General features: G+C 44.2%; 1 protein-coding gene across 1 annotated transcript in view; it reads right to left on the reverse strand.

Moving 5' to 3' along the window:
• ACTN3 (actinin alpha 3) overlaps nt 1-21,190 on the reverse strand; it is a 39,025-nt gene that overhangs the window by 9,220 nt on the left and 8,615 nt on the right. The window contains exons 2-7 of the mRNA XM_056852457.1: nt 6,596-6,710; nt 4,270-4,389; nt 2,969-3,055; nt 2,742-2,829; nt 1,109-1,187; nt 147-228 (exon numbers count right to left, since the gene is read on the reverse strand). Coding sequence (XP_056708435.1) covers nt 147-228; nt 1,109-1,187; nt 2,742-2,829; nt 2,969-3,055; nt 4,270-4,389; nt 6,596-6,710 — 571 coding nt within the window. The remainder of the gene's footprint in view (nt 1-146; nt 229-1,108; nt 1,188-2,741; nt 2,830-2,968; nt 3,056-4,269; nt 4,390-6,595; nt 6,711-21,190) is intronic.

Here is a 21,190-nt window from a genome sequence, read left to right on the forward strand (position 1 = left end):
TTGAGCTGATTCACCTGCTAACTTTGGTCTGCCCAAATCCCATTTCACCAACTCTTTGTAGAGTAGTTAGGTTTTAAATGATGTTGCCCGCCCTGAGCTGGCTTGCTGGGGAGGGAATACAGCACCCATATGTGTGGCTTACTCACCTTCTGCATCCAACATCTTGGGGATATCTAGGTATTTCTCAGCCACTTCAAATGCCGTGTTGAGGTTCCCAATGGGGTCATCCTGTGCAGAAATTAACATAGTGAGTTTCTGTTCTGTGGGAGGGAGGGATTGGCTTGCAGCAGCTGGCCCCAAATCCTTTGATACAGTGTGTGCTGGTGGGGGGAAGGATTACCCCATTTTCTACACCACATGGGAGAGTTAAAAAGAAAATTTGTGGGGGGGGGGGCCAGAGCCTTTAAACCTTTTCTCTCTATCCCTGTTAAATCCACCCTGCCCTTATAAAGGACTCTTTTAAACTGCGAAGGGACAAGCTAACTGCTGAAGGGATCCTGAAGGAAGGAAAAATTACTTGACCCTGATTTCTCCTCCCAATGCTACTAGGCCCTGGTCTAAAGGAAAGAAAACAGAAGGATACTTACTTCCCTTCAGTCTAAAGGACCACCCAGCCCACTGAGGGTTTGCATCTACACTCTGGTAGCATGAGTGCAGCAACCATGCACAGTTGCTTCAATTCCCCTCCTTTTCCAAAAACTATTTTTCTGCATTCTGTGGATTTTTTTAAGGGATGTAGAATCAACTCATTTCTCCTCAGGTTATTCACTTTGGAGGAGCAGTGATTAGTGTGAGGCCACACACTTTTAAAAAGATGATAGGTAGATGGACAGAAGGCACTCCTTTGCCCCAAAGTATCTGTTGCAACATGCTACAGTTGTGTTGAACCACTCTGCACGCACCCACCCATTCCTCTACCACCTTCTGTGGGGTAAAACTGGAGCCCTCTTTGCTACAGCTGGCTGTTGAAGCTTAATGGGGGGGGGATGCACAGGCTGTCTCTAAGGGGACCATGACACAGGAATAGAGACAAGCCGGGGCCTGGAAGTGGACAAGCAGAAAGCCTGAAGGGAATGATTGGATCCAGAATGCAAGAGGAAGCCAGCACCTTTCTGAGCTTGGCGTAGTCAATGAGGTCAGGGCGGTGCCGATGGATCAGGGCGCACAGTGCCAGGCCATCCTTCCAGCTGGAGGGCAGGACCGGTTGAAACAGGTAGATGAACAAGGTGAGAAAAGAGGGAAAGAGCAAGTGTTTTTAGCCGGGGCCTAACAGAAAAGTGCTGTAGCTCCATCAGGCATGCAAAGGCACAAACATGCAGAAAACGGGTAGTGAAGCAGAAATCATTGATGGGAAGTCTGGAACACAGCCTGCACTGAGGCAGGATCTCTACAATAGTGTCTAGATCAGTGATCTCCATCAGGTAGCTGGCAAGTTACTGGTAGCTCACCAGCTGCTCAGGAGTAGCTCATACAGCCTGTTAGAAGACCCAGGAAAACATCATGAGGCAGAATGCTCTCACAAGTCTGAAAGACCTGGGAAGGCTCAGTCAACTGACCTGATGTGTGTCTCACCGCAAAGGGAAACCAGTCCTACCTTTAGCAGGGAGGGGGAAAATTTAATATATTAGCATGGAATGTATTTATGTATATACATAATATGTTTTAGTAACTCAAGTCACATCTGACATGGCAATCCCTAGTAGGGTTTTCAAGGCAAGAGACATTCAGAGGTTGTTTGCCATTGCCTGCCTCTGTGTCATGATCCTGGTATTCCTTGGAGGTCTCCCATCCAGGGTTGATCCTGCTTAGCTTCTGAGATCTGAGAAGATCAGGCTAGCCCAGGCTATACAAGTCAGGGTTATCTGGGTCTGCCATAAGCGCTTTCAGTCAGACATGCACTGTGAGGGCCCTGCTAGGAATTCAATTCCCAGGTTGTGTGGGACCCCAATTTGGGTGTTTTGGACCCCCCCCCCCCAATGGCTCTGAGTGGCACTGTTTGCCTGATTGGGATTTTATGTATATTGATAGGGTATACACAGTTCTCCCCAGTGGGGCAAATGGAATCCCCAGGGAGAGTTCAAGTTGGGAAAACAACATGGGAGGAATGCTTAAGAACCTCTCTCCGCATGCTGCAAACTGGTCCCCCACAAGAGTGAACTTGCAGCATACATCCTTATGGTGGACCCAGATGTGACCTGAGGATTATGTGAAGCGTAGTCTCTATAAGAAATGTGGACAAATAATGAAGCAAGTAAATATAGGAATAGTTAGGTCAGCCCTAGGTTCCAAGCTGATCAGAAGAAAAGTGGGGGAGGGGGAGTTTCAGGAGAGTTTCAGCACACTGCCTCTTCCATTTTCATTCACTTCCATACAGCATGACCTGGATCCTAACACCTGCATCACGCTGCTAGCTATCACATTTGTATCCTGTCTTCTCCCAAGGAATTCAAGGCAATATAAGTGCTTCTTCCTTCCTTCATCGTAGCCTCACAACTGTGAAAGGTAGGGTGACAAGTTGCCCATTATTCAATTTACTATTGTCTTTTTCTCAGGAGGAGAAGGGAAGTACTATTTTGATTGTTCATCTCAGATGCCAAATATTTTGGACTAGTCCTTCTGCGGCATCTGAGTTCAACCTTGCTCACTGAGTGCAGCTTGTGTGTTCTGCTGTTGGACCTTTAACCTGAAAGTACATGCATCCCCACCCCTGGGCAAAGCCAGCTCTAAAGCCTAGCCTTTACCTAATGTGGAAATTCTGCACGTTGACATTCCGATAGGGAGCTGTTTTTCTCTGGCACCATAGCAGCAGCCCCTCCTTGGCAGAGGTTTCTGGAAGAAAAGGAAAAAGAGGCACCTTGAGGCACAACACGCCCTCTACACTCCAAGATTTTCCAGCTTGAAACTGGGGATGCAAACTGGGATAACACAAGAGATAAACCCTCTGTCTATGCCCAGCTGCCAAGCTCACCTTCCACTGAAATGTCCTGAATAGCAAACCGAAGGATGATTGTCCAGATCATGCCCAGAGTCATCTTCAGGTTCCCATCCACAATTTCTGGAAAAGAAGGCAGGAGGGAGAGACTTCTTAGAGTGGAAAGAGCAAGCTAAAAGCAGCATCTGCTTGGATTGACAGAGGCAGATGGGAAAGGGGAGAGAGAAGGCGGCAAAGAGCATGCCCCCACTTATCTACCTTTCACAGAACTCGGATGAGACACTTTAAATGGGGCCCGAAATGGGAACATGCCTTCTAAGTCTAATTTTCTTTCATTTCCATCTCAAATTCCTTTTTTACTTGTTGGAAGCATTTTCAGCGTTTCAAAGGGGAGAGGGCAGGCAATACCTAGCAATTACTTCAGCATTACTGGTACTCCTAGAGCTGTTCTGATACAAAAAGCAAACACGCATGCCAGTTGTGAGCCAGGAAGGCAAGCAAAAACAAGCATATTGCTTAAAACATTAAAACAAACCTGCAAATGTAGTTAAATGGTCAGAAATGACAAAGGTGGGCAAAGGATTACTAAAGGAGGATAAGAAGACCGCAGAGAAGATGAATTCATCTTCACTGCAGAATATGTTGGACACATACTCAAGCATGAACCAACTGGGCGGGGGAGCATTTGAAAAACTGACAGTGTGCATTCCTAAGGAGAGTTACAGAGTTACTCCAGTCTAAGCCCATTCATTTCAATGGAGTAACTCTCCTTAGGAATGTGCTGTGAGTCCAGCAGAATTAACAAGAGATGAAGTTCTATGGTTAACTGACTAATTCAAAATTAATGTTGCTGGGTCTGGAGGCCATGTGCACAAAAGTTCTCAAAAACTCAACTATGATTCAGAGGCAGCATGTTCACTGCATTCATGCCTCACTTCCCGAAACCATCTAACTGATTATTGTTGAAACAGGATGCAAAAGTCCTCTTTTCCCCCCATTCTGATGCCCCCAGTTCAAATGTCACTTCAATCATGATCTCGATGGATTACTTTAGGCAAGCTACCACCTCTCATTCTTAGCTGCCCCCCTCCACTTCCCACCTATAACACAGTGGAAAATACCAGTGGCCTGCTTGTCAGAGGTGTTGTGATGATTTGTGAAATAATCTATATGAAGTGCATTGGGTGGGGGAAATGCTATATGTGGCCTAATAAATAAGTAAACAGGGTGTGAGAACTTTGAACTTCTGGGGACTGGCAATTCCTCATTCCAGCTTGGTTTGGAGGTATTCCATGAGACTGCAGGATGGGGAACCAGCCCCGAGCTCTGATACTCACCTTCAGCCCCAATGGATACCAATTTGACCCCCTTGCTGGCAATGAAATCCAGGGCCTTGTTGACATTGGCAATCTTGTGGAAGCGCATCTTGCCCTTGTCCGGCTTTGGCAACCGCTCACCTGGGAGAGAAGCAAAGAAAAAGGAGACCCTAATCAAACTTCACGTCTATGAATACACAAAACTGTATACTTTTGATAACACAGGAAAATTAACTCCCCCCTCTTTCTCAGTTCCAAGAGAGATTGTTATTAGAACCCCATAGACCCTTCTAGATTGGCATTTCCAGCTAAGGTTTCTAGCTATGCAGAAAATCTGAACATCTGTGATGGATGAAGTGAATGATGAATAGAACTTCTCAGACCAGATGGTCCAGATCCAAAGGTACATGTGCTTTCCTGTTTATTGATCCTTCTTGTAAAGTGGTGTTTTCCTGCTGTAAGCTCCTTTGAGAGTAATGCTGAAAGCCAGGACAATTTTTTTTAGTGTAACAAAATAAACAAACTGAACACCTTGACATAAATACACCACTATATTATAGAAATTATTGGCCATCTATTTCTAACTTAGCTACTGGTGCCAGCTGTAGAACAGTGTGACTCCAGCAGTGATGCTGAGTAGCTCAGTCCTGTCCAGACCCTGTTGCTTCTATTCATTGCTGCTGGCAACCACCCTCTTTTCTTGTAAGTCTGCGCATATGGCACTTGTATATACGCAATCTTATGAACACTTACGGGCCATAATTGATGTGATATAAGTGAAAGAAATAGCTAAAGTTCATTGAACGTGATTTTTAGAGTACCTGTGAGTTAGAAGAAAAAAGTAGAGAGGAAAGGATACATCTCTTTCCCCTATCCTTCTTATAGAAGCTTTCCTTTTATTCTTCTCAGTGCCCACTATACTCAACTCTTCCTCAGGGCTCTACAGATTTTCCCCTTGCTGGTGTAAATTGTCTAGGCTTTATGCATTGCACTGGCTCCCAATTTCTAATCCCAGTGGTTTTTACCTTTTTAAGCCTTAAATGGCTCAGGTCTAAAGTATCTGAGTGGCTATGTCCTCCTCTATAAACCTACTTGGGACCTGAAGTCAGCAGGTAGGATTTTGCTGAAAGCTAGATTCAAGTTCAGCAGCACCTTAGAGATCAACAAGATTTTGAAGGGCATAATAAGTTTTGAGAATCTGACGAAGGAAGCGTTGACTCTCGAAAGTCCCCAATATCTTGTTGATCTGTAAGATGCTATTGGACTTGAACCTAGTTCTTCAGTTCTTCTATTGCAAACCAACATACTATTCTTGGAAACTCACTTTATGAGATGAGGTTAGAAGGGACTTTCTTTGCAGTTGTCCCCAAATTGTAGAATTCTGTTTCAAGACTTACTACTGGCACTACCTTTGCAGGCCTTCTGGGAAAAAATAAAGGCCTGTTTATTCTGGAGGGCCTTTGAAAACAGATCTCTGCTATGTCTGTTTTATATTTTAGACATTGATTTTTTTTACTTCTGCTCCTGTTTTAGCTCTTTATTTTTATTGTTTTATAGTTTTATTATTTATTAGATCTGTTTTTGTATGTATGCTGTTGGGGGCTTTTTAAGGTGCTTTGGGCATTATCTGAGAATAAGAACATCACATAAGAACATAAGAAAGGCCATGCTGGATCAGACCAAGGTCCATCAAGTCCAGCAGTCTGTTCACACAGTGGCCAACCAGGTGCCTCTAGGAAGCCCACAAGGAAGATGACTGCAGCAGCATTGTCCTGCCTGTGTTCCAAAGCACCTAATATAATAGGCATGCTCCTGTGATCCTGGAGAGAATAGAAGGCATCTTGACTAGTATCCATTTTTACTAGTAGCCATGAATAGCCCTCTCCTCCATGAACATGTCCACTCCCCTCTTAAATCCTTCCAAGTTAGCAACCATCTCCACATCCTGGGACAGGGTGTTCCACAATTTAACTATATGTTGTGTGAAGAAATACTCCCTTTTATCTGTTTTGAATCTGTCACCCTCCAAATTCAGCAGATGACCCCGTGTTCTAGTATTATGAGAGAGGGAGAAAAGCTTCTTCCAGTTCACTCTCTCCATACCATGCATAATTTTATAGATCTCTATCATGTTTTCCCTTAACCTCCTTCTTTCTAAGCTAAATAGCCCTAAGCGTTTCAACCGCTCTTCATAGGGCAGTTGCTCTAGTCCCCTGATCATATTGGTTGCTCTTTTCTGCACCTTCTCAAGCTCTGCAATATCCTTTTTTAGGTGTGGTGACTAGAATCAGTCAACACCACCAAAGACGTACAGTGCAACAGATCAAACCACTGGCAAGCAGCATACCTGAAATGACTTCCAGCAGAAGCATGAGTTTCAGGCCATTTCGGAAATCATCCTCAATGTTCTCAATCTGTGTCCCTGCCTTCCGCAAGTGAGAGTTGCACCAGGCTGTGAATGTCTGCAGATAACAGGATGACAAAGGTTATGGTAGTCACTTTCTGAAAAAAATATACTCTTCATTAATTATAAATGGGTTTTCTACTGGGAAGGAAGCATGACACCAGAAGCAAGACCTGTTAATTGAGTTGGAAAATATTTATGGGGCCTAGCCTAGCACCAGGATAGAGCAGATACCACCATGCTTAACTGCCTTCAACAGATCTCTAGGCACCTACAAGTTTGGTTTTCCAGCTCCCTTCAATGGACTAAATATCGGAGTAGAATTCAGGTTGCTGCCTTTGAGGTTCCTCATGTATGGTCATAAGAACCTTTTGTCTACGAACATTTCTTTCAACTAGGGTTGCCAGGTCCCTCTTCGCCATCAGCGGAAGGTTTTGGGGTGGAGCCTGAGGAGGGGAGGGTTTGGGGAGGGACTTCAATGCCATAGAGTCCAATTGCTAAAGCAGCCAATTTCTCCAGGTGAACAGATCTCTATTGGCTGGAGTTCAGTTGGAATAGCAGGAGATCTCCAGCAACTACCTGGAGGTTGGCAACACTACTTCCAACCTCTGGTCTTTCCTACTGCTACACCTTAGGTTGATTCACACCTTACAAAGTCTTTACATCCACCACAAGGTCATCATGAGGACTTTTGATCAGACATTCACTGGGAGTTCTCCACTGAGAACTTAATTCCCAGGAGCTCTCAGGACACAAAGAAGAGATGGTGCTTCAGTATCCCTGCTCCCAGTGTTTAGACTAGCAAAATATATTTTCACCTCTCTGACCCTACCACTTCAGGCTTACCTCACAGTTCTGTGGCACTGAAAAAATTGATCTATTCCTCCACCGACAGAAACCAGACCAAGATAAACAGGAGCCTTGTGGCACTTTAAGGACTAACAACATAAGCTTTTGTGGACCCACTTCTTCTAGTCTACAAAAGTTTATGCTGTTTATTTTTGCTGCAACAGACAAACATGTTACTCCCCAGAGTCCAGAATAGGAGATTGTCCTTTTTTGGACTAGGAAAATCAAGACATTTAGTAAATTAATAACAAAGGAGGGCAAATTATTGCAAAAAGAGGCTAGGAGGCCCAATATCCCAGTCAGTCCTTTTAGCATTTCTACTAACTTACCCTAATTGTCCTTTTTCTGTTTATAACTTTGTATAAAGGAGAAGCATTGTTTCATTTTCATTTTCCTGTTACATAAGTGCATTAGATGAAGACAGATACTAACAGATATGAGTTTCTTAGATAGCTCAGTATGTAAATTTTTGTGCGTGTGCAAGAAAATATTTTTAAACAATATGCTTATTTTTAAATGCATCCAATTAAACAGAGCTTCTACCTTCTACCTGAACTGTTGAAGATCAGCTGTCAGAGGCATGCATCACCTCACTCCTTGACATTCTATGGCTGGCTCTGCCTCCCATTGCAACCATTTTGTGGTTTGTCCCACCTCCTGTGAAACCATTTTGTGGTAGCACCCACTACTCTGTCAGAACTCCAGAGGTGACCGCAGGCTGGAAAATGTGGTGACCCCTAATGTATGCCATCCTGAACTCCTCAGAGGAAGGGTTGATTAAAATGTGAGAGACAGATCTCTCTCGCTCTCTCACACACTTTTTACTAAAAGTATCATCTTGTGGACATAAGATATTTCGCAACAGTGAAAAACAAACCAGATTTTCTTTTAACATTATTTTTACTCTAATCTCAGACTGCCCTGACCTGGATGGCCCAGGCTAGCCTGATCTCGTCAGATCTCAGAAGCTAAGCAGGGTCAGCCCTGGTTAGTATTTGGATGGGAGACCACCAAGGAATACTAGGGTTGCTGTGCAGAGGAAGGCACTGGCAAACCACCTCTGTAAGTCTCTTGCCATGAAAACCCCAAAGGGGTCGCCATAAGTCAGCTGCGACTTGACGGCACTTTACACACACACACAATCTCAGACTAGTGCCAGTAGCATTATATTATAGATTCCCCAAGCAATGGATGGAGTGGGAGAGAAATAAATAACAATGCCCATATTTGCCACATGAATAGGGTTGCCAGCTCCAGGTTGGGAAATACCTGGAGATTTTGGGGGCTTCAATGCCATAGAGTCCAATTGCCAAAGCTGCCATTTTCTCCAGGGGAACTGATCTCTATCGGCTGGAGTTCAGGTGTAATAGCAGGAGATCTCCAGCTAGTACCTAGAGGTTGGCAACCCTACACATGTGTTGAATCAAGGGAGATGAGTGCTTCATCACTGGAGACTGTAAGCGCACCATCCACATAGGTGCTTATGCCAGCGCAGGCCCACTTAAGCTGGTACCAGGGAACGGCGTGGCTATGTCACGCATGGGCACTCGCACAGATGCAGCGGCAGTGTTTCTCCAGCGCAAGTGCTCGCAGTGGCACCAAAGGGTGCTGACTGTAGAGGGACAATGCACAGGCCAGTAAAAAGTCAACAAAATGGCACAGAGAGGAGGGAAAGAGTTGTGTTGTTAGTGATATCACAAGGCTGACCCAACAGGTGTCCCTGACACTCATACAAGTACATTCCATACAGCACTAAACAAGTGATGTGTTAGCAGAAGGCTCAGGGTGGGATGGGGGAAGTGCATGTGGGGGGATTAAATTTCCCAGTTAGAAAATATTGTAATGAAGTGCTAAAGAAAAAGTGAGATCCTCTCCTGCAGGGCAGCAGACCATGGACTCCATGCTGATGTGCAGTCATCTCAGGGATCCATTTTAGAGGGCAGAGAAGATGGGGCCTCAGCTAACATTACTAAAGGACTAAACACTGCCTGGATTCTCACTGCTGCACTTGTGTAATACTTATACAACCTGTGCAATTGTAAAAACCATCTAAATACCTAGGAAAGTGGGTGACTTTGGAAGGCTAGCTGGAATTTCCCACTGATTGAAGAAAGAGTGAAATGTTATTAAACAGGTACAACAGGAGCATCTGGACTCTCTCTAGGGTTGCCAACCTCTAGGTACAAGCTGGAGATCTCCTGCTATTACAACTGATCTCCAGTCGACAGAGATCAGTTCACCTGGAGAAAATGGCCACTTTGGCCATTGGACTCTATGGCACTGAAGTCCCTCCCCTCCCCAAACCCTGCCCTCCTCAGGCTCTGCCCCCAAAAACCTCCCGCCGGTGGCGAAGAGGGACCTGGCAACCCTAACTCTCACACTGCTTGCCCGCTCAGCCTGCTTCTGAGCATCCTAGACTCCCTCCTCCCCCACCCCACACTGTGCCTGGCCAAATTTAGATACGACCTCAAGATGTCATGAGGCAAGTTTCATGCAATGCCCTGAGTCTGCAGAAGATCTTTATGGTTTGCCACCTGGCGCCAGGGGGGTGGGAAGAGGGAAGGAGGAGAAGCGGTATTGGTGGCCCTCCCAGGGCAATGAGATTATGTCCTGCAAAAAGTGTGCAGTGCAAGACGTGGGCAGACAGCACAAGCTGGGCTTTCACAACTTGCCCCAGCTGGCAAGCCTCCCCCAGAAGCAACTTGGCTCCAGGCCTGGAGTTTAGATTGCACTTCACTGCAGGTACAGTTTCTGAGCTTGCTAGACCTAACCTCTCCGTGAAAGAAAGAAAGAAAGAAAGAAAGAAAGAAAGAAAGAAAGAAAGAAAGAAAGAAAGATAGAAAGAAAGAAAGAAAGAAAGAAAGAAAGAAAGAAAGAAAGAAAGAAAGAAAGAAAGAAAGAAAGAAAGAAAGAAACCACTATAGATATTAAGCAGAATTATGGTGCTCAACAATACCTAGTTACTCATAAGGCATGGTTCACACAACAACACAACACAATACATATGAACACAGTGAAAATGCATAGAAGTAAGTCCTATTATGTTTGGTGCAGGTAACTCCTACATTCAGCATGCATGAGGACTGCAGCCTTAAACCCATCTAGTTCAGTGGATTCTGGTGTGCTTAAAGCAGTGCTGGTTTGTGACTGGATTAGTTGAAGGGAAATGGGCAGTGGGAGCTCTCAATCCATTCTGCACAGGGATATTACTGAATTTCCTGAACTTGCTATTTAGATTGGAAAATCCACAGTTTCCCTGCCCCAATATCCCGGCAGGAGCTGCCCCCTTCCCCTGGGCCACCAGGCCTTTTGCAATTTTTTAAATCAGTCCTAGAGGATAATTACATTGATGTAATATTGTATTAATATGTGTACCAGGTTCTCTTAAATGCACAGCCTTTAAAAAAAGTATGTCTCTAGCCCCTTCTCTATGCCTTTGCCTTATATCTAGTGAACCTAGTACACTTATTGGTATAATGTTATAGCAATATAACAATATTCTGGGGTCAATTAAAAATAAACAACCCTCTTCTAGACTGAGGCAGGAGGAGGAAATGGCTGCCTCAAGGAATCCAAATTTTCCCATCCATACAGCAACCATCCATATTTTACTGTGATCTTTCCCAACCCTTTAGAGCAAACCAAGAAAGATTGGAGAGAAGCTCGGTAAAACCCAGGAGATGAACAAATATACCACAGTACTGTGGGGAAAGGGTGGGGTGGGGGAGGTGCACAAAAATAAGTTTCCTAACAGTGTTAAAACTTGGGGCAGATAATGTTGTGCCTGAGTAATCATACCTGCATCACATTCAGACATACACGCAAGCTACACGCATAAGCTGCTTACAAGCAAAACCACAGAAGCCGCTTCCCAGTGCCCCCCCCCCTTTCCTTTAGCACCAAGCACATACGCGCACACACATTCCAAAGGCTGGAAACTTTCCCCTCGCATAAGGGAACGCTCCGACAGCCTCCCTCCCACCTATTCCTCCTTTTTGATACTTTCGCTTCGCCCTGCAAGGGAACACTCTGAACTGCTCAATAAGATAGGCTCCATTCATTAATGTAGCGAGGCTCACGCACACGCTGAAGAAACTAATGACGTCGTATTGACAAGCTAAAATCGGATGTTAAGAAAATGTATCATTGTTGTATTGGAATGTCAAACGTCTATAAAACCTCTTGCATTTGCCCTGCCTCGGTGTGACAGGATCACGGAGATGTTTGTCTGGATCCTGGCTCACCCAGTTCTGACTTCTTGGCCAATAAAGCAAGCTGTAATCAAACCAACCTCCTCCCTCATTGCTCTCATTGGACTCTATGGGGGAGCGCAACCATCCAGGTTTTACTGTTATCTTTCCCAACCCTTCAGAGCAAACCAGGTTTGAGAAAGATTGGAGAAAAGCTGGGTAAAACCCAGGAGATGAACAAATATACCACAGTACTGTGGGGAAAAGGTGGGGTGGGAGGTGCACAAAAATAAGTTTCCTAACAGTGTTAAAACTTGGGGCAGATAACCTGGGCAGAAATTATTCTCCCCTCTCAGAATGAACTGCACTCATCCTCCCCCTCCCCACAATATAGACAAAATTCAATGGAATTAAATTGATGGCTGCCTTTCATCATCTGTGTATAAGTGGGGTGCAACTGACACCTGCACCCTCGGTCAGGAGCCTGGGTGGGACCTTTGATGCCTACTTGTCAATGGAGGCTCAAGTCACAGATGTGGCCCGGACGGCATTTTATCATCTCCTGTAAGCTTTAGTTTTGCGGCTTTTTTAAACAGACTTTAGCAGATAACTAATTTATAAAAGCAGTTTTATTGGGTAGAATTGACAGGTTTTAGAAGCTATATTTAAAAGGACACTAGTAAGGGTTAAAGGCAAGGTACATAGCATATATGGAAGAGCAAAAGGAGATAACCGGTTACCCAGGCAACCCCCCCCCCTCCAAGAGGCAGGAAGGAGTACTTGGCGATTCCCACAGTATGGGAATCTATGAAGACTAAACACGGGACATAGACTGGCCTTGGACAGAATAGCACAACAGCACCTGGAAGCAGCACAATCGCACTACCGCATACCATCCTCATGGCCTGCTCCTGACATCTCCGCCAGGCCTGCAGTTGGTGCCTTACCTCTCCTGCCCTCACTTAGAAACGGTGATCCATGCAACAGTCACCTCCAGACTAGACTACTGCAATTTGCACTACATAGGGCTGCCTTTGAGACTGACCCAAAAGCTCCAGCTGGTACAGAATGCCGCTGTGAGGCTCCTTACGGGGACCCCGCTGCGAGCACATTATACAGCCAGTGCTCCCAACAACTGCACTGGCTCCAGCTGGAATATCAGCTCAGGTTCAAGGTGCTGGTTTTAACTTTTAAAGCCTTACTTGGTCTGGGACCTTTGTATCCGCAGGACCGCCTCTCCTGGTATGTGCCCCAGAGAACACTTTGTTCTGCTAATAACAACCTTCTGGTGGTCCCTGCCCAAAGAGTATCCAGCTGTCCTTGACCAGGGCTTTCTCTGCTCTGGCACCTGCTTGGTGGAATAGCCTTTCTAGTGAGACCAGGGCCTTGCAGGAACTTAGGGAATTCCACAGGGCCTGCAAGACTGAGCTATTCCACAAAGCCTACGGTTGAAGTCAGCTACGGTTTTTACAATAAACGCTGGCCTCCCAAGCCCCCCTTTTTTCTATTTATTTGTTATTTATAGAGGGGACGCTGATTATTTTACTGCAGTTTTATGTTACATGAAGCGCGCCAAATGAGACTGATATTTTACAGCTTGATTTTGTGGAGCAATTTAAGAATGTTTTAAAATGATAGAGATGTGTTTTAGATATATTGTATGCTGCCCTGAGCCCAGTTTGCTGGGGAGGGCAAGATATAAATTTAATAAAATAAAATAAAACAATATAAAAAGCCCTCAAATAAACAAAGCAAGAACACCAGCAACAAAAATTAAACATTTCACAATGCCCATGTAAAGAGAAAAGAAGCATCTTTGTACAACCTGGTTGTGCTTAGAATTGCTATTGCTTGTAATTCTTAACAAATGATGCTAGCTTTATAATGTTCTATTGTAATGGTAAATTTTGTTTTTTAACATGTTGAAATCCAGCCTGAAGACCTATTTTAAAGATGGAAGGGCGAGATATAAATTATCTAATAAAAAAGGAAACAAAGAATGTCCTAGAATTAAGAAAGTCAGTAAGGGGAGTCTTTTAAAAGAGGAGACATTAGATTAGTCATCCTGAAACTAAAAGGTAAAGTGAGGTAACTGCCATTAAAGAACACCAGCACTGTGGGCATATGAGCTACCAAAACATTAAGACATATGACAGTTCCGTAGTATATATCCCTCCTTTAAAAAAAACCTCAACCACAAACATTATTGTGTTGGCAAGAGATATCCCCCCATCTGTTTTATTTTGCTGTAACAACTTTCTCTAGCAGGCAGGTTAAAGCTACCTTGATATTTTCTTATATGGATGATCTGAGGAGAGATGTCTACATTCAACAGAGGCTGAGGAACTCGAGGCCTGCAATCCCTCAGTAGCCACTGTGCAGCCTGTCCATATCTATAGATTCTCTGCTTTCACTTTCATCTGATTAATAAAGGACCTTTAGTCGATTGATAAATCAACAACATGAGTAAAATCAACAGTTCTGAAGAAAAACAAGACACGGTGTCTGTTTTTAGATAATACCCATGTGGATGTGCCACGGCTATGTAGGGATACCAGCCTCCAGGCAGGAACTGAGGATCCCCTAGAATTACAGATCAGCTCCAGATAGGGTTGCCAACCTCCAGGTAGCGGCTGGAGATCTTCTGCTATTACAACTTATCTCCAGCCGATAGAGATCAGTTCACCCGAGAAAATGGCCGCTTTGGCAATTGGACTCCATGGCATTGAAGTCCTTCCCCTCCCCAAAACCCACCCTCCTCAGACTCCCCCCAAAAAACCTCCAGCCACCTGGCAACCCTAGCTCCAGACTACAGAGATTAGTTCCCCTGGAGAACATGGATGCTTTGAAGGATGGACTCTATGGCATTGTACCCCACTGAAGTCCCCGTCCTCCCCAGCCTCCACTCCCAAATCTCAACGAGTTTCCCATCCTGGATCTGGCAACCCTACCCCCCATCCCCCGTTGGTGGCCGGGGGGACCTGGCATCCCTACAGCTATGTCTGTTTTAGAAAAGCGCCATTCTTTTCCTGCATGTCGGGGAGGGGGGGAGAATGCATCTTCTAAAATGGTGCCTACCACCTTCTGGTTTTATAAATACTGGAAATGGTGGCAACTATATATATTACCCTTTTTCAGAGCTGTCGGCTGGCCCTACTCTGGACCGGTTCAGCTGGCTCTCTTAGTTTCATGTTGACAGATTCTATCTGTGAGGAAGACAACAGTTTGCTTGCTGGATCTGTACCCATCCTGGCTGGTGAAAGCCAGCACAGACAGGGTACAAGCCCCCCTGAGAGATATTATGAATCTATCACTCTCAGGAGGTTTTCTGAGGTCGCTAAAGGAGGCGGTGGTAAAACCCCCTCCTCAAGAAACCCTCTAGATACATCTGATCTGGCCAACTACTGCCCAGTATCAAATTTGACACACTAGCCCTTGACCCTTTCCAGTCAGGCTTTCGGCCCAGCTATGGGACCGAGACTGCATTGGTTGCCCTCACAGGTGATCTCTACTGTCAGTTGGATCAAGGTGGTTCAATGCTGCTGCTATTACTTGGCCTTCAGTGGCATTCAATACGGTCAATCACAATCTGTTGACCTCCTGCCTCACCACCCTTGGAATCCAGGGGGTTGCTTTACAATGGTTCTCCTCCTTTATCCAGGGGCGGGGACACAGGGTGGCCCTAGGGGAGAAGGTATCAGCCAGGTACCCTCTTGAATGTGGGGTACTGCAGGGGCTGATCCTCCCCACAGTGCTGTTTAATGTCTATATGCACCCCCTTGCTCAACTGGTTAGGAGCTTTGGGCTGGGTTGTCACCAATATGCTGATACCCAGGTCTACCTGTTGCTGGACAACACATACGAGCCTGGAGCTGGCTGGGCATTTGGAGGCCATAGTGAAGTGGCTGAGAAAGAGTTGGCTGAAACTGAATCCAGCTAAGACAGAGGTCCTGCAGCTGGGTCGGCCTGGAATGGGACAGGTGTGCCAGCTCTCAGCCCTTGACAGGGTACAACTAACACTATTTACTTCCATCAAGATACTGGGTGTTATGCTAGATGCCTCCCTTTCTATGGAGAGGCAGGTCTCCATCATTGTCTGGATAGCCTTCTGCCATCTACAGCGAGTCTGGCAACTAGCTCCCTACCTGTGGCGCTCTGACCTCACCACAATGATCCATACAACGGTCACCTCAAGGCTTGATTACTGAAACTAGCTCTACAGAGGGCTGCCCTTGAGGCTGCTTTGGATGCTCCAGCTGGTCCAAAATGCAGCTGCCCATGCTACGAGGACACCTTGTAGGGTACATATTACACCAGTACTCTGCCAGCTGAAATGGCTCCAGATTGGCTTCTGGATCAAATTCAAGGTTCTGGTATTAACCTTTAAAGCCCTAAATGGTCTGGTGCCCTCATACCTTTGTGACCGCCTCTCCCGTTATGTCTTCCAAGAAGTCTATGTTCCTGTGCACAAAACCTCCTGGTGGTCCCTGGTCCAAAGGCTATCCTCTACTAGGGCAAGGCCCTTCCCGGTCGTGGCCCCTGCCTGGTGGAACACTCTGCCTGTGGAGACCAAGGCCTTGCAGGATCTTTCCCAATTCTGCAAGGCTTGTAAGGCAGAGTTCTTCTGCCAGGCTTACTGCTGAGGGCAGTGACAGTTATGATCTAGCAGCTCTATGCATACATTCAGTTGAAAACATATGTGTTCATTTACCACAATAATCTCTAAGTAGGGATATATGACTAGAGATGTTGTTCTAGAAGGCCTTTGAGGACATTTTATTACTCCTGGTGTTGACCGTTTTCAACTGTGTTTTCATTTTACTTTTTAAAAATTATTTTTTAATGGAGAGGAAGCTAGATAACCTCTGTCATTCTACAGAAAGTGTTAAATGGAATTGTTCAGGAGGACATTTTTATAAAGGGAATAGGGATGTTGTTTTAATGCCTGTGAAACTTCGAAACAATTTTTATTGCATTATTTATTGCATGTATTAAACTGTTATTATTGCATTGTTTTCTAACATTGTAATCGAGTTTTATTGTATTATTTTATTGCATGCATTATACGAAATTTATTGGACTTTTGCAAACTCTGTTAGCCTGCCTTGAGTTTCAGCCAGATTATAAATGAAGAAAGGGGCCGAATGGATATTTCAGCACTGAGAACCAGTAAGGGGTGTAGTGATCTGCTCAGCCACAAAGCTTGAACTTGTGCCAGTGACTCTCTCTGCCAGCCTCATGTACCTCACAGGATTGCTGAAAGGGTAAAATGGAAGACAGGGAACCCATGTGTTGCCACCCTGACCTCCTTGGAAGAAGGTCATTATAAAAATGTGGTCATTATAAAAATGTGGTAAATGCCAGCTATAATAAGTATAATGGTTTATATTTGGCATAATTAATTATTAGGGATGCCAACCTCCAAGTGGTGGCTGGAGATGGCCCACTATTACAACCGATCTCCAGGCAACAGAGATCAGTTCCCCTGGAAAAAATGGCCGTTTTGGAAGGTGGATTCTACAGCATTATATCCCACTGAAGTTCCTCTCCTCCTCAAACCCCACCCTCCTTAGGGCCCAGTCTCCAAAATCTCCAGATATTTCCCAACCCAGAGCTGACATCCCTATTAATTATGTCTGGGCTTTTTAAAGTATTTTTGGGTAGACGCTCTAAACATGTGTTTTAAATGTATTTTATTGTGATTGGTTTGACTGTTGTTTATGATTTTGTGTCAATATTGTATTTTACTAATTTTGGAAGCTGCTTTGCACAAAGTAGAATGTTGAATATATACATTTTACAAATAAAAATTTGTTCCATGAAATTCAGAAAGTCTGTGTGCATCTGAATTGAAATGGTGACTGTTTTTAACAGAAAATTTAAGATTATTTTTCCTCTCCTATTTAGTAGCTACTTTTACAATTCTCTTTTGAATTTTTAATATGTTTTTATGCTGTGTGTGTGTGTGTGCGTGCGCACGCGTGCCATCAAGTCGCAGCTGACTTCTGGGTTCTTTTTACTGCTCAGAAGTAGAATGTGTTCTAGTGGTTTTTGTGTGCGCACGTTTTTGACCATCATGTCACAGCTGACTTGTGGCAACCCCATAAGGTTTTCAAGGCAAGAGACATTCAGAGGTGGTTTGCCATTGCCTGCCTCTGCGTGGGCTGAGAGAGTTCTGAGAGAACTATGACTGGCCCAAGGTTACCCAGCAGGCTTCATGTGGAGAAGTGGGGAATCAAACCTGGCTTTCCAGATTGGAGTCTGCCAATTAGTGGCTTTATTTTATTTTAGATGGGAGTTTAATGCTGCTTTTAGAATTGTTATTTGCTGTGTCTTATTTTTACTGCTGGCGATTTGCTGAGCTGTTTTGATGTAGATTAATTATTTTAATTTGCTTTTATATTGTGTTGGATCCCATAAATCTGTTTCACTAGTGATGGCACTTTCTCCTGGCACAAAGAGCCTTCCCCTGATGCAGGAGGCTTTATTATATCTTTCATTGGGCATAGACAGCAATCTTGGGCAAAAACAGTACTCTTGACAAGGGTGTCCTGGTGAATGAAGGTGTCTAGTACTATGATGTGCTCGTAATGTAGTTGCTGAAACTGGGAAATATTGAATATATGATACTGGGTCCAATGGACCACTGGAATGATCGCTACCATCTGCTTTTTCCAAGTGGCCAGAGAAACACCAGAAATGAACATGGATATGACAGTCAGATAGTAAAAGGGACACAGACCTGCCCCATTGAAATTAGAATTAGATCATGCAAAGGAATTTGAGTTTTATCTCACTAATTTCTGCTTCTGGATGGCTCAGGCAACCCTGATCTTGTAAGATCTTGGAAGCTAAGCAGAGCCAGCCCTGGTTAGTACTTGGATGGGAGACCACCAAGAATGTCCAGAGTTGCTATGCAGAGGCAGGTAATAGCAAACCACCTCTTGCCTTGAAAATTCTACAGGGTTGCCATTAGTTGGCTGCTACTTGACGGCACTTTCCAACACCACCAATTTCTGTTTGGAGACAATTAACTAGATATAAATGTATTAATATCACTAGATAAAATGTATTAAAAAGTAACAGGAGGAATTAGTGAGATGGAGTGTGAAAGGGGTCTGGTTTGGTTATTTTAGGCAGCCGCAGTTACTGCCAAGATTTCAGTTCTGCTCTTGAGGATATATTATTAATTCTTTGTTTTTGTTAGACTGTGGAGAATATCCTATTTCTAAGGTTTATCAACAGGAGGGGATGAGTGAGCAACATTTCCTTCCCCTCTACTTCCCAGGAAATTTTGCTAGTTCTACAGACTTATTAATATGAATCCCATATTTAATTTTTAAGACAAGAAGCATTTTAAGGATGGTATAACATAGAAGGAACTCCTAAAAATAAGCAGAAGAAATGTTACAGGGGTGCAGGGCAGAGGTCTATTTAGAAAACATTTGGCCTGTGTCTGCACTGTCTATTCCAAGGGGCTACTAGGAAGCAAGAATTTCAAGATGGGAATGTCAGAAGGGCTTTACCACAGAGTGACCTGACTTATCTGGCTTTCCCACATAAATAAAATTAAGCAGGGACATCTCTAAGACAAGAACAATATTAATCAAGCATCCCTGTGTACAAGAATTTAATTCCATTTTGTCTTAGCCTTTTTATTGTTGTAAACATGTTGCCTTTTATAGAAACTATGCATAAATTCGGAAATTTTTGATCTTAGTGCTTGCTCTTGGGAAAAAGTCAACAACAGAGCCCTATTTTCTTTTGTCAGACCATTCACAATCATATGGCATTTGCATCCCATTGATTTCAATGGGAGAATGTTTAGCACTTGCTTAAGTCTCCCAGATATTGAAATCGATGGGACTTGGAAGTGTTTCTTTGGCTGTGATTGTGCCCCATGTGTCATATTTAGATCTTGGCATATTTTGTTTCAGTGGAATGGCTGGGATCTCTTGCTAGTTTTTGGAGAGCCTTTCTGATGGCTCAATATATCCAGCTGTTGCAGTTTTATCCTGCTGGAGGAGTACCTTTGGAGCTTATCAAGGGACAATGGCTACCTTTCCCCCCACCCCCTCAGTCTCCAAGGGGTATTCTATAGACAGATGCCCTTGAATCCACTTTTTCCATAGATGACCCAAAAATGCTGCAGCAGCTTCTCATTGTCTCAGCTCACAGCTAAACTAGAAGTGGAAAAACTGCTGTTCTCTCCCCCACCCCCCACAGCACACACTGTAAGGCTCACACTGGTCCTGGACAGGTTCTAGACAGCTGTTCCTGTATATTGTTTCTTCATGCACAGATATGCAATCTTTTTGCTTGTACAACATGAGCTGAACAGAATAATTATGTAAAACAGCCTGGGTGGGCAGAACAGATTCCCTGGATGACTTTGTTCTTAAGAAAACTGATGACACATGAAGAACAAATTATCTAGAATGAGGCCCCTGCTTGTAGTAAGGATAGACAGGGTAAGATATTCAGATTGTCTGAAGTGCCCAGGACATGCAAACCACAGGGAAGCGGAGGGCCAAACCAAAAACATACACATTGCAGACAGGATCTCTACAGAAGTACTGGACTAGCAGTACTGGAAAAATCCCAGGCATCTGGTCAGCCTGGCACCTTGAAATTTGATGCCAGTGTATAGGTATATTATCACAAAGGAATGGAGTTTTAAAAAATGGTGTTAGTAATACTCTAGCCAAGCAGATTTAGGGTGAGGACAGATTTACTATAAAGAGAGAACTCACAGTACATCCCTCAGCCCAAGAAAGGCCCACCTTCCTCCCACATTTGCAATTTGATTGAGAAATATAAATAGCCAGTGTTGGCTCAGCTATAAGTCTTGCTTTAGTGGCATATATATGTTTATCCATTACCATTAATCTGTCCTTTTATTAATGGCGCCCCTTTGTATAAAGTGCAAAATTGTCCTGTAATTGGGGTACTGAAGGTTCCTTGGTGATACTACAGTGCACTAGCGAATTCATGTTGTACACAGCTAACTTGCGTAGCAAATTTGCAGAACTGTATTTTTACATAACTGGAAATGAAAAAGTACATTTGGAATGAACTGTCTTCATTCAGGAAAGATCAATTTCCATCGAGACTGGTGAGCTGCAAAATAATATGCTTATGGGATAGGATTAGGTAAGAATGTCAGATACATAGGTGCATCTAGAAGTCAGGGCAAAGAGGCACTGAGACGTTTCCATCCCTGCCAATAGATAAGGTTAAGCTCACAGCAAAAGCTGAGGCTTTCTACACTAGCATGGATATGTACCCAATCAGCACAATATGATATCATCCCAATAGGATCTATTGCTACCATGTGTCCTCCCAATGTTTGCATCATGAGGCATAGCCAGCAGAGTCAGGCACCCATATACTGGGTAGGATTACACCTGTACCAATTTCCCTACACTCAGTAGTACTAAGGAGCAGCTAATGCCCACCCCATTTGGGGGGGGGGGTCCTTTGAGCAACTTCCCTTCAG

The sequence above is a fragment of the Euleptes europaea genome, chromosome 7, assembly GCF_029931775.1.
Source record: "Euleptes europaea isolate rEulEur1 chromosome 7, rEulEur1.hap1, whole genome shotgun sequence".
In the NCBI taxonomy this organism is placed as follows: Eukaryota; Metazoa; Chordata; class Lepidosauria; order Squamata; family Sphaerodactylidae; genus Euleptes; species Euleptes europaea.